Source organism: Delphinus delphis, chromosome 17, assembly GCF_949987515.2.
Source record: "Delphinus delphis chromosome 17, mDelDel1.2, whole genome shotgun sequence".
NCBI lineage: Eukaryota > Metazoa > Chordata > Mammalia > Artiodactyla > Delphinidae > Delphinus > Delphinus delphis.
The window spans coordinates 45,639,287-45,653,651 of NC_082699.1; the positions used below are offsets into that span (position 1 = coordinate 45,639,287).

Genomic DNA, 14,365 nt, shown 5'->3' on the forward strand with positions numbered 1-14,365 from the left:
ATCTGATAATCCCATACTCCTAATTTATCCCTCCCCACCCTTCCCCTTTGGTAACCATAAGTTTGTTTTCTATGTCTGTGAGTCTATTTCCGTTTTGTAAATAAGTTCATTTGTATCATTTTTTTAGATTCCATGTGTAATTGATATCGTATGTTATTTGTCTTTCTCTGTCTGACTTACTTAGTATGATAATCTCTAGGTAAAACTTCACTTCTTAAAGAGAGGTGGAAAAAATTCTTTTGCCCCCAATTCAAGTCAGTGTTGAGAATGACATACAACAGGTGGAAGAAAGGGTCATGGATTGTAGACCTTTGCTGATTAGAGTTCAGTCTTCCTCTAGTTTTGCCTCTGGTCTGCACATACATCTGCTTCGTTTCCTTGTTTGTAGGAGACCAGAACATTTTAGGAGAACAGAAAAATGAATCCTAAAATGAACATTTTAGGAGAACAGAAAAATGAATCCTAAAATGAACATTTTAGGAGAACAGAAAAATGAATCCTCATTTTGTTTAATTTGAAGGTGAGAAGTAGGAGGTGAGAGAAAAACAGTTTAGGATCAATCCTTGTTAAATTAATTTTACAATTATTCTTCTTCAAATTAAGGCAACTTGCATTTATATAGCATTTTATAGCTCACAACCAATTTAAAAAACACACTATAAACTGATTTTATGAAAACGTGAAAAATATAGCTCCCTTCCCCCCTCCCTTCATAGTACTTTAAACCCCAACTTATACTTCAATTCTTCAACTGAACTTTTATTCACTCATTCAACAAATTTAATTGAGTGGCAGGCATAGTTCAAACTGCTTATGATACATCCATGAACAACAAGAACAAAAATCCCAGCTCTGTGGAGCTTACATTCTTGTGGGGATAGACAGGCCATGAACACTGAACACAGTAAGTAGGCTACATTGTGTGTGAGAAGATGGTGACTGCCAGGGAAGAAAGAGTAGAAGCTGTGTAAGGGAGGCGGAAAGTTTTGGAGGAATGGGAAGTTCTAGGGTGGGTTGAGGTGGGTCCCTGCATCAAGTAAAGTAGTCAGGGTAAATTTCATTGTGGTGAGATTTGGGCAAAGGTTTAGAGGAGATGAGAGAGTTATTTGGGGGAAGAACATTCCAGGAAGGTGAAACAGCTGGAGCCAAGACCCTAAGGTGGAGACACGGAGACCAGTGCAGAGGATCCGAATGAGTGAGGAGCATGACAAGGAGGGTATCAGGACAGGAGGTCGGAGACATAAAGGAGGAGAGATTCTGCAGGGCCTGGAAGGCCAGTGGAAGGACCTTGGCCTCTAAGGAAAATGGGGAGTCATTATAGGATTAAGCATGGGAATAGCATGATCTGATTTATGTTTTAATGGGATTTCTATAGATGCTTTGTTGAGAATAGACTGGAGGAAGGAGGGGACAATGGTAAAAGCAGGGAGATTTATTTAGAGACAGTATTAGTTATCCACTGCTGTGTAACATAGTATCTAAAAACTTACCAGCTAAAATAGCAAACATTATCTTGTACAATTTCTGACGGTCAGGAATCTAAGGGCAACTTAGCTGGTTGGTGCTGACTCTGAGTTTCTCATAAGGTTGCAGTCAAGTTGTCGTCTGGGGCTATAAGTGATTTAAGACTTGTCTCTGACTGCAGAATGTACTAAGCTCCCTCACGGGTTGTTGGTGGGCTTCAGTTTCTCATTGACTGGTGGTCAAAGCTTCAGTTCCTCGCCACAATATGGCAGTTTGCTTTCCCCAGAGAGAGAAAGAAGAAAGAGGGAGGGAGGGAGGGAGGGAGAGAGAGAGAGAGAGAGAGAGAGAGAGAGAGAGAGAGAGAGAGGCGGGGGGGGTGGGGAGAGAGAGAGACTGACTTACCAAGATGGAACACTTTTATTATCTAATTCTGGGAGTGCCATACTATCATTTTTGCTATATGCTGTTGGTCATATAAACCAAGTCTGATACAATGCGGGAGGGAACTCCACAAGGGTGTGAGTTCTAGGAGGTAAGGATCAATGGGGGCCTGTAGTGGAGGCTGCCAACCTCAGAGACAATTGCAATAATCCAAGCAGTAGATGATGGTGGCTTGCACCAGCATGCTTCCAGTGGAATGGTGAGAAGTGGTCAAGTTCTGGATATATTTTGAAGGCAAGATCAATAGGTAGGACTTTTTAATGACGTGGATGTAAGAAAATGAAGACTTAATGGATGACTCTGTTATCTGCCTTTTAAAAGATAAGTGCCTAGGGTGTCTAGGTGTGTTAATTGACTCAGGGAGATGTGTGTGTGTGTGCGTGTGTGTGATGGTGTGGGGACTGGTGCTTTTAGAAGAAAGCCAATGCAACGCTGGAGAGGAGGGGTTTGCAGATCTTTGAGTGAAGCCAGGAAGGTTGGGAATCCAAGGCAGGTAAGGGACGTGGTGCAGGACAGACTGTGGACTGTGTTTGGGGACTGCTGGGCCTTTTGATTAATGAATGCTACTTTCTTGGTGTAGTTGGTGGATCCGACAGCTGAATGACAGTTTTCTTTCCATAGTCAGTATTCTTTATGTAGTAAAAATTAAATGGTAGAATGTATGTAGTAAATAATATACAGACTGTAGGAGTCCTTAGTACCGGGAGGCCCTTAAGAGCCCAAATAGAAACAATCAGGGAGTATTTTCTGGAAGATGGGATCTTGCAGCTGGACTTTGATGAGAGTAGAATTGAGATGGAGAGAAGCAGGAAGGGAATTTCAGGCAGGGGAACAGTCTGAGCAAAGGCATGGACGTAGGAATGGGCTTCTTTAGGGTACTGCAAATAAATGGTTTAACTCCTTATGTTCAGTAAGTAGAAAGAAAGAAATTTTGAGAAGTATGTAGGGGCCTGATAATGGAGAATGTTAAATATCAGATGGAGGATTTTGGACTTGATATTACAGGTGGTAAAGAATCATAGTACACTCCTGAAAATGATTATCTCTGAAGATGATTCCATAGGGCTTCAGTAGGGATTGAAGAGGGGAAAGTTGAAGGATCAAGAGACCAGTTGGAGGCACGAAGAGATAAGACCAAAGCTGTGATCGTGGCTATGGTGACTGACTCCATATAAGGGACGAAGAGAAAGTATAATAGCCAACACACATGAGGCTTTTATTCGGTGTCAGTTTCATTTGGGGGCACATCTCAGTTTTACAGGTGAGGAGGCTGATGCCCAGAAAGGCTAACTAACCTGTCCAGGGTTACACAGCTAGTACGTGGTGCAGCCAGGATTTACACCCGGGCAGTCTGGCTCCAGAGTCTATATTTTAAACCAGTACATAAGGTTTGGCTCTAGATGACTGGGGACAGATGATGAGGAGGTGTGCCCAATTGAGAAATGATGATTACCTTAGTTTTGGATTGAGTTAAAGGTGACGACAGGACATCTAAGGAGAAGGCAGAACAGGCTCTTAGGTGATACCCATCTATTAGTCATTAAGATAGAGGATCAGGGACTTCCCTAGTGGCGCAGTGCTTTAGAATCCGCCTGCCAATGCAGGGGACACGGGTTCGATCCCTGGTCCGGGAAGATCCCACATGCCGCAGAGCAACTGAGCCCGTGTGCCACAACTATGGAGCCTTCACTCTAGAGCCCGCTAGCCACAACTACTGAGCCCGTGTGCCTAGAACCTGTGCTCCACAACAAGAGAAGCCACAGCAATGAGAAGCCCGCGCCCTGCAACAGAGTAGCCCCCGCTCGACGCAACTAGAGAAAGCCTGTGTGCAGCAACGAAGACCCAGCACAGCCAAAAATAAAAATAAATTAAATTAAAAAAAAAAAGATAGAGGATCAATGAAAGCCATACGAATCAACAATGGAGAGAAAAGAGCAAAGGGCCCAGGAACGATGAGAGTTCGAGGACAAGGATGAGCTAGAGTAGAGATTAGAAAAGAGTGTTTGGCTACAGAGGAGAACCACCCTTGTACAGTATCTTAGAAGCCAAGCAAGGAAAGATTTTACAGAAGTGAGAAATGGCCAAGAAAATCCAAGGAGATTAAGAACTGAGAGCAGTCTATTGGAATTTTTTTTTTTTTTTTTTTTTTGTGGTACGCAGGCCTCTCACTGTTGTGGCCTCTCCCGTTGTGGAGCACAGGCTCCAGACGTGCAGGCTCAGCGGCCATGGCTCACGGGCTCAGCCGCTCCACGGTGTGTGGGATCTTCCCGGACCGGGGCACGAACCCGTGTTCCCTGCATCGGCAGGCGGACTCAACCACTGCGCCACCAGGGAAGCCCAGTCTATTGGATTTTGATCAGAGGTCATTAATAGAATCAGTTCTAAAGAGAAGTAATACTTATAAGTATTATTTATTGAAGATCTGTAATGTACCAGGCTCTTCATATGTAAATATCTGAGTTATTCCTTTAGAACAGTACCGTAAGGCTGGTATCATGATATAGAGGAAGAAACAAGCTCAAAGAAGTAAAGTACCTCATCTAAATTCAGTAATTGACAGAGCTGAGATTAAAACTGAGGTTTATTCAACTCCAAAACCATTCTCCCTCTAGATTAAGACCAAAAAAAACCCCCAAAACAACCCTCCCCTCAAAGACTAATGCCCTTCTAGGAATTATTAAAAAAAAAAAAAAAGAATGATGAGAAATGGATTGAAAGTGATAATTTGACGTGAAAACTTCACTGTCCTGGTTTTTTGTGGTCCCAAGGGAAATGGATTTATGTCTGGATTTGTTGACTATTACTACACATATTTTTAGGAGGTGAAGGCGTTATGTACTAAGTTTCACATGCTTCTCCCCAGCAAAGCATTCCCTCTGTTAGACTTCTTTTTTTTTTTTTTTTGTTGCAGTACGCGGCCTCTGACTGTTGTGGCCTCTCCGGTTGCGGAGCAACAGGCTCCGGACGCGCAGGCTCAGCAGCCATGGCTCACGGGCCCAGCCGCTCTGCGGCATGTGGGATCTTCCCGGACCGGGGCACGAACCCGCGTCCCCTACATTGGTAGACGGACTCTCAACCACTGCGCCACCAGGGAAGCCCCTGTTAGACTCTTTTTAATGCCCCAGGGCATGTGGTAGAGCGATCTGGAGCTTTTCTTGACTTGTTGGTTATGATCTCAGCTGCATGACTGCTCCACCTCTTTCATTACTTCAGCTGATGACTCATCTCTTAATTTTTCTCCCAACATCAACAAAATGAAGTAGCGGATTAAAGAAACAAATGAAAGAAAAAAAAATATTTGTGATCTAACCCAGCCTTAGCCTTGCTGTGAAGACTCAGGTGCTAATTTAAACTTTCCACCGAGGAAGAACGGAGATCAAGTTTATAGTTGACGTGCTCTGTGTTCAAGGCAACCCAGAAAATTACATACCTAAAGCTACTGAAAGGATATTTAAAAAGCTGACCAGAGCAGGATTAGAATTGCCACTCCAGAAGAACAGTGATGAAACTCACCTTCAGAAAGTGTTCCAAACTTTGGTAAAAGCTGTTCTGTGAAACTGTCCTTCTTTACAAGTCTACATTTTTGCTCAGTGTACCAGAGAGATTGTTCTGTTTTTACTAAATCAAGCTTTATTCAACAGTGCTCTGTACCAGAGACTATAATCTATGAAAAAACAAAAAGTCCAAAGTCATTATGCAGTTAAAGGGGAGAGCATAAAAGCCCTTTGGCCATCAAAAATGTGAACAGAAACAGCTAGTAAGTATTTGCTTTTCTGGGGTATTTTTCTCCATTGATCATGTAAGGATTCATCAACCATTTCATCATAGGGGAAAAGCTGATGAACCTAGATTTATGAGTGAACATTCGTGCTGGGAAGAGATAAAATCAGCAATCCAGGAGACTCAGCAGGAGGGAGTAGGGACTTGAAGGAAGACTCAAAGAAAAATCTCTCAAGTGAATCAGGGCACTACTTAGTGTAAATCAGGAGTTGGCTTTTATCCTTCACCCTGGTGCTTCCTGCTGAACTTTTGGAAATTAGCCAGTGTTGTAATTAACCCTCCCCCCGCCTCCCAGCTTTTCTTAAGTAAGAAAGAGAGTAAAATCTCCATCTTTTTCAATGGTGAGGTCACTGCAAATAACTTAAAGACCTTCCTTCCTGTAAGACTGAGCGTTTTGGGAAGTATGCATGCTGCCTGGGTGCTCATGCAACAGTTAGGGTTCAGATTCCTCTACTTCTCCCTCTAAGTGAAGGCTGCAGACCGGGCACCCAGGGTGGCTCCTACTAAATGGCTGAGAGGGGTGGTGGTGGCACTGCCACACATGGGCCTATCACCTCTGCCTTCGTGGTCCTCCCAGAGACTTCATTTCTTCCACTTGCAGATTCTTAGGAGTCCACCAAAATTCTTTCTCTAAATCAAGCCCTATCCTCTGTGATTGGTAATTTCCACAACACGGAAATACTATTTTACTGTTAAATCAAAGTACATAAATTTCTTTTTTTTACACTGAATTATAGTTGATTTACAATGTTGTGTTAATTTCTACTGAACAACAAAGTGATTCAGTTATACATATATATATATATATTCTCTTTTATATTCTTTTCCATTATGGTTTATCACAGGATATTGAATATAGTTCCCTGTGCTATACAGTAGGACCTTGTTATTTATCCATTCTGTATGTACTAGTTTGCATCTGCTAACCCCAAACTCCCAGTCCAACCCTCCCCCACCTCCCCTGCCCTTGGCAACCACAAGTCTGTTCTCTGTGTCTGTAGTCTGTTTCTGTTTTGTAGATAAGTTCATTTGTGTCATATTTTAGATTCCACATATAAGTGGTATCACATGGCATTTGTCTTTTTCTTTCTGACTTACTTCACTTAGTATGATAATCTCTAGGTCCATCCATGTTGCTGCAAATGGCATTATTTCATTCTTTTTTATGGCTGAGTAATATTCTACTGTATATAAAATACATAAATTTCTTTAGTTGACTCTCCAAAATGAATACAAATGTGCTCCTTTTGTCAGAAAATTCCATTATTGTGCATTACCAATATAGTCTTCACTTTAAAAATGTTCCCCCCACCAAAAAAAAAGATGTTTCCCACATCTGCCCATTTCAGCGTTGACCGGCACACTCCTGCCTTTCCTTCAGGTCTTTGTCGAAACTTTGCTTCCTCCTTGATCTTCTGGTGAGGTTAGTCCCCTCTGTCATATAACCTCACTCATGACACTGTTCATTTCTCACACTCATTGCTCTTGTAACAGCGGTGCTTTCTTTTTTTCTTTCTCTTTTTTGGCTGCGTTGGATCTTCACTGCTGCGCGTGGGCTTTCTCTAGTTGCAGCAAGTGGGGGCTACTCTTTGTTGCAATGCGTGGACTTCTTATTGCGGTGGCTTCTCTTGTTGCAGAGCTCGGGCTCTAGGCACATGTGCTTCAGTAGTTGCAGCATGAGGGCTCAGTAGTTGCGGCATATGGGCCCTAGAGTGCAAGCTCAGTAGTTGTGGCACACGGGCTTAGCTGTTCCGCGGCATGTGGGATCTTCCTGGACCAGTGACCAACCCGTGTCCCCTGCATTGGTAGGCGGATTCTTAACCACTGCACCACCAGGGAAATCCTAACAGTGGTGTTTTCTTTCCCCCGCTGGACTGCAAGCTACTTGGGCTACAGGGCAGTGCCTGTGTCATTTGCCATTGCATCCTCCACAAATAGCATGGTGTCTGGCATCTATTGGGCTCTCAATCAAAATAGCTAAATGAACAACTTCAGTCTCCCTTTAATTAATGATTATCTTTAGCACTTCTGCATTATAACCAAAAATTGCTATACCCACAAACTACGGGAATATAGAACTGTGCTGTGATAGTAATACCTGTTATTGTATAACATTGTGCACTTTACAGACCTCTATTTTATTCATTATTTTATTCCATTCTTACAATTGCATTGTGAGGTAAGTAGGGTGGGCATTGCTGTCTTTTTTTAAAAAAACTTTTTATTTCATATTGGAGTATAGCTGATTAACAATGTTGTGTTAGTTTCAGTTGTACAACAAAGTGATTCAGTTATACATATACATGTATCTATTCTTTTTCAAATTCTTTCCCCAATTAGGTCGTTACATAATACTGAGCAGAGTTCCCTGTGTTGTAGAGTAGGTCCTTGTTGGTTATCCATTCACACCAGTTAGAATGGCCATCATCAAAAAATCCACAAACAATAAATGCTGGAGAGGGTGTGGAGAGAAGGGAACCCTCTTGCACTGTTGGTGGGAATGTAAATTGGTACAGCCACTATGGAGAACGGTATGGAGGTTCCTTAAGAAACTAAGAATAGTGTTGTCCTTATTTAAGGCGTGAAGAAACCGAACCTCAGGCAGTTTTCCTCCACTGTAAGTGGTGAACAAAGACTCACTTCCAGGGCCTGTGCTGTTCCATGTCACCAGACTACCTAATGGTTAGAAAGGCCTTCTACCAGGGTTTTCCTGTTTACTTCCAGAAACTTGATTTTACCTTTTAATCCAATTAATTTACAGTTGGGTCATTTTCTCTTTCTTCCCAATCAGTTCCACCAAGCCCCTGGCACAAAGTTCAAACCAGGGGCCTGGAGATAGTCTGAAACTCCACTCTGCTCAGTGTGGATTTCCCACCCGGCCCCCAAACATATGTTACCAATGTCAGTGTCATTTTCTGACCCTACACCGATGTGTGGCACCATGCCTCCACATAAAGGGCCCTCAACACAGCCTTTGTCGGGAGTTCATACCAGTTTTCTATCACAAAGTGAACGGGGAGACCATCTACTATCAGAAGGCCCTGTAGAAATATCAGCAAAAAGGGACGTCTGTGACTGAAGGCCCATCAGAAGGCTCTTGGTGACTGAATTTCCACTGATCGGTATACATGTTGCCTTTGCAATCCTGTTACTTGTCTGTGTCATATTACTATGCGTGGACATAGGTGTTACTGAAATACAGTGTCTCATGGTTACTTTTTGGTTTCACTTCAATGAACAAGGCTGGGGAGCTGCTGAGGACTGTCATGGTTTGTGAGTATTTAAGTTACTATCGCATCCTCCTTAAGAAATCCTTTTGATAGTCAGTTGCTGCTTTACCTGAGCCTGGCTTGGTTAAGACGGACAGATGACTCCAGCCTCCTCTTTTGCCTCTACTGAAGGTTCTCCAGGTGCCCTCCTCACTCCCCATGGTGATTTTTTACAACCTGTAGCTTCTATGTCCTTTAAATATAGTAGGATCCCACGGCAACACAGGATTCATATACAGAGTTCGTCTCTTTTCCTGTTCCTTTGTATCCCTGTTATGCAGCATATCTGCAATGCGTCTTGTTTGCAAAGTAGCTTCTATTGCCTTTTTAAATTAAGGGACTTGGATTGGTCTATAATTTGCTAGCAATTATAGTACAAATTAAACTGGATAAAATAGTTTTTAATAACCGTTAACATGTTGATTACATTTAATGTATCGCACATATTTATACATTAGAACTCAGAGAGTTAAATGAAACCTGCTCCCTCTCAGTTTTTCATTTTATTATTCACTAATGAAGAATAATCAAAGAAAATGATTTGGCTTCTGAAGTGATTGGACGTGAAAAGCCAAGTGTGAAGGAAACCAACTTACACTACTTCTGTACTACCTTTGAAAGACCATTATTACTTCTCATGGGCAGTAGAGAAATAAATCAGTGGCTTTATCAATGCAATGGGGCAGTCACTTTAGTCTTAATCTGCCCTCTCTTCCATTCTGGGGAAGTACAAATTAACCAAATAATGTGTATTTTTTAGCGGATATCAAAGGAATGCTTCTTTGATAATGCACCTCGTGTTTTTCTTGCTTTCACAGTAATAAACGACTGGTGGCCTTAGTGCCCATGCCCAGTGACCCTCCATTTAATACCCGAAGAGCCTACACCAGTGAGGATGAAGCCTGGAAGTCGTATTTGGAGAACCCCCTGACGGCGGCCACCAAGGCGATGATGAGTATCAACGGTGATGAGGACAGTGCTGCCGCCCTTGGCCTGCTGTATGACTATTACAAGGTAGGACCTGAAGCCCTGCCTCCCTCCACTTTCTGCCTCCAGGGCCTCCCCTCTCTAGTGGGCAGAGGGGCCAGATTCTTCATCCCAGGCCAGAGAATGAATGGCATTGCCACACTCGCTCTGGAATTCAGTCTCTTCCTGTTCTCATTGCGTCTCTGCTTTCCCATCTATAAAGCACGACTTTACCACACCCCCCCCGAGGGAGTTTCCATTTTAGGATGATTATTTCTGTGCCCTCTGTTTACAAGCATACATATTACCTACGTTTAATTTCTACTTCATATCATATTGCAAATCCTTCTTTGTTGCCATTTTTACTTTATGATTTTTGGTGAATAAAGAATATTACATTGTGTGGCTGTACCATAATTTAGTCATTATTCCGTTCTGGGGCATTTAGGTTGCTTTTATCTTATTTTATTTTTAAATTAAGTAATGAGAACCTTTAAAAAAATTTTTTTTTAATTTAATTTTTTGGCCGTGCCACAAGCTTGCAGGATCTTAGTTCCCCGACCAGGGATTGAACCCTGGCCCTCGGCAGTGAAAACAGAAGCGAAAACGCCGAGTCCTAACCACTGGACCACCAGGGAGCTCTCTAGGTTGCTTTTAGATTTTCCATTTTATAAGAAACATCAGGGTTTCTAGATTTTTCAGTTTTGTAAGGAATACACCAATGAATACTTTAGTGGTAGGCTTTTGCAGCAATTCCAAAATCTGTCTCCATTTGTTTCAATGAGTACTCAATATTTATTTTGAAAAACCCTTCAAACAAAGTGAATGTAATTCGCTTGCATTACAAAAATACCTGCCATAGTTACTTTCAAAATAGGATATTTCAGGAAATCGAACAACAAACAATGGTCTGCCTCAACTATAAAGGACTATATCTGGTATGACCTGCTCCCTTAGAACCAATGAAGTGTAAAAACTCAACAGGTATTTACTGAAGGAGGATATTTATTGCCTGACTTGATTGTAAACACTGTGGGTTTACGATGCTATTGGCACAAAGGTGAGAATGGCCGTGTTTAGTGAACTCTTTATTTTAGAATAAGAACTAAATCCCCCTCTTCCCCTCTCCCTCCATCATGAGAAAGTCACCCAAGAGGAATCATTTTTCTTTCGGTAAGCACCAGTCTTAGCTTCCTGTTTCCTCCCTGCTTCCCAGTTCCCGATTCCTCCCAGTGGTCTCACTTCTGCAAGTTGTGTTGTCCCCTGGGTCTCTCCTAAACCAGGGTTTTTGTGCTTTACAACGATCTCCCACCACCATTGACTCTGGCACTGCCCCCGGGCCTATTTCTTTCACCAAAATTCTCTAAAATTACTCGTTCCTTTTCCAGCTTCTTCCCATTTTCTCTATTAAATCACTCAGGAGGGCTCCCTCCATGGGGAGAAGAATGAAAGCCAAGCCAAGTTGTGCTTATTTAAGATGAAACACGAGGTATGAGTAACTGATAGGTTGGCCCATCCAGGCTACTTTAAATGAGGATATTATTAACTCAAATAAATGCATTTTTTATGGTTGGAAAGTGCTGGAGAAATATGGGAAAGGCATTCCACTGGTAACCCTTGCCAATCTAGGGTGATTTTTTTTCCCTTTACCAACGGAGCTGGAGTTGGCCGATTTCGACAGCTCTCTTGTGAAGCTGTACAACTCCCAACACGTCTCCTGACATAGCAAGAAGGGGCTTTAACTTTGGGAATTGGGGTCCAGATGAAAGGATATTTTAGGGTCTAACCTCCATTCCGTGTAAGCAGGGCAGTTTCCTACAATGAACAGGAATCGCCTGAAAAAAACCGGGCCTAAAAACAAAGATGGTTTCTTGGCAGGCTTTCCTTTCTTCTTTTCTTTGTGGTTTTATATATTTTAATCCTTTTTGACTAAGGAGCTTATTTGAAAAACACAGGGATGAATTCTAAACGTTTTGGAGTCAAAATTTTCAGAATGTATTGAGGACGGTATAGAAACACAGAACTTATCACGTTAGACCGCTTCATGTTATAGGCTACCTCTTGAGGGTTCAGCTCTATTGGACTTTTGTGTTAATATGTAATGTTCAGAAATGGTCTCATCCCTAGAAAGGAATCACAAAGCAATTTTCCTTTATTATAAAAAATACTTAAAACTTGACACCTTTTAAAAAAATATCTTTATTGGAGTATAATTGCTTTACAATGTTGTGTTAGTTTCTGCTGTACAACAAAGTGAATCAGCTATATGTATACTTATATCCCCATATCCCCTCCCTCTTGAGCCTCCCTCCCACCCTGCCTATCCCACCCCTCAAGGTCGTCACAAAGCACGGAGCTGATCTCCCTGTGCTATGCAGCAGCTTCCCACTAGCCATCCATTTTACATTTGGTAGTGTATATATGTCAATGCTACTCTCTCACTTCGTCCCCTCTTCTCCTTCCCCTGCTGTGAAAAATTGATACCTTTATCAATCTTTAAAATCTAGTAACATATTAAAATGACCCTGATTTAATCACTTGGGTCATTACTACATTTTTTGGTAACTTTTATAACTGTGTTAAACAAATACGTTAGTTAATGCTTTTATAAGACTTTGAAGAAATACATTAAGATACACTTTGAAAAAATATATTTTTCTTATTTTTTAAATGTAGATTTTACTACTGTGAAATGGGTATAATTTCAGGCATCTGTATTAGATGGCAGTTCTTTCATATTAATGAAAAAGAGAAACACACCTTGAAACAAAAATCATTAGTAATTTAGGAAAGCAACGTATTTTATTTCCCACAGGTTCAGAGGATAAAGTATTAGTAAGTATGGTACCTGGATTACCTCTCCTCTTGCACGTTTTTAAAATGTAGAGGAAAGTTGAAATACTGCTTTCTGTAAATATTTTGTAATGCAGAGTAGAGAGTTTACATAAAACTCAATTTGAGGATGCAGAGAAAAAGGAACCCTTTATACTGTTGACGGGAATGTAAATTGGTGCATCCACTATGGAAGACAGCATGGCAGTTTCTCAAAAAACTAAAAATAGAACCACCATAGGACCCAGAGGTTCCACTCCTGGATATATATCTGAAAAAAATGAAAACACTAATTTGAAAAGATACATCCACCCCAGTGTTCATAGCAGCACTATTTACAATAGCCAAGGTATGGAAGCAACCCAAGTGTCCATCAGCTGACAAATGGATAAAGATGAGGTATATAAATACAATAGAGTAGTACTCAGCCGTAAAAAAGAGTGAAATTTCGTCACCTGCAACATCATGGATGGACTTGGAGGGCATTATGCTAAGTGAAATGTCAGAGAAAGACAAACACTGTATGATATCACTTATATGTGGAATCTAAAAAATGAAAACAAACTAGTCAATATAACAAAACAGAAACAGACTTAAATATGTAGAGAACAAACTAGTGGCTACCAATGGAGGGGGGGGAGGGGCAAGATAGTGGGAGGGGATTAAGAGGTACAAGCTACTACGTATGAAATAAATAAGTTACAAGGATATATTGTACAATGCAGGGAATATAGCCAATATTTTATAATAACTATAAATGGAATATAACCTATAAAAATTGGGAATCTATGTTGGACACCTGAAATTTTTTTTTTTTTTTTTTTTTTTTGCGGTCCGCGGGCCTCTCACTGTTGCGGACTCTCCCGTTGTGGAGCACAGGCTCTGGACGCGCAGGCCCAGCAGCTATGGCTCACGGGCCTAGCCGCTGCGCGGCATGCGTCCCCTGCATCGGCAGGCGAAGGCTTTCTCTAGTTGCGGCGAGCGGTGGCTACTCTTTGTTGCGGTGCATGGGCTTCTCATTGCTGTGGCTTCTCTTGTTGTGGAGCACGGGCTCTAGGCGCACGGGCTTCAGTAGTTGTGGCACGCGGGCTCAGCAGTTATGGTTCACGGGCTCTAGAGCACAGGATTAGTAGTTGTGGTGCACAGGCTTAGCTGCTCTGAGGCATGCGGGATCTTCCTGGACCAGGGCTTGAACTCATGTCCCCTGCATTGGCAGATGGATTCGTAACCACTGTGCCACCAGGGCAGTCCTGTTTTTTATGTATTTTAATGATTTAAATTCACATTATCTAGATGAATGAGTGAATAAGTGATTTAATAAATATTCATAAGCTGTTGAAATATTCATAAGCTGCTGAAATCAGCTTTTTATTTTTGGCTTATACATATACATTATAGAAAATTCAGGGAAGCTTAAAGAAGAAAGTGAAATTGCCTGTAGTTTTTCTGTCATATTATTTGGCATCATTTTCTCCATCGCTGAACGATTTGAACATAAGCCTGGTAGATTGGAGAAATGATTTATACATATTACAGCAACAGCAGCAGCAGCAGGGAGGTGGGTTATGAGCAGAGAATCCAGTGAACAGTTCGTTGCAATAGTCCAGATAAAA

The 14,365-nt window shown here is 41.7% G+C and overlaps 1 protein-coding gene across 1 annotated transcript in view; it reads left to right on the plus strand.

Moving 5' to 3' along the window:
• The window catches only part of GRHL2 (grainyhead like transcription factor 2), a 154,727-nt gene that overhangs the window by 29,371 nt on the left and 110,991 nt on the right, over positions 1-14,365 (plus strand). The window contains exon 2 of the mRNA XM_059995003.1: positions 9,773-9,968. Coding sequence (XP_059850986.1) covers positions 9,801-9,968 — 168 coding nt within the window. The 5' untranslated portion in view covers positions 9,773-9,800. The remainder of the gene's footprint in view (positions 1-9,772; positions 9,969-14,365) is intronic.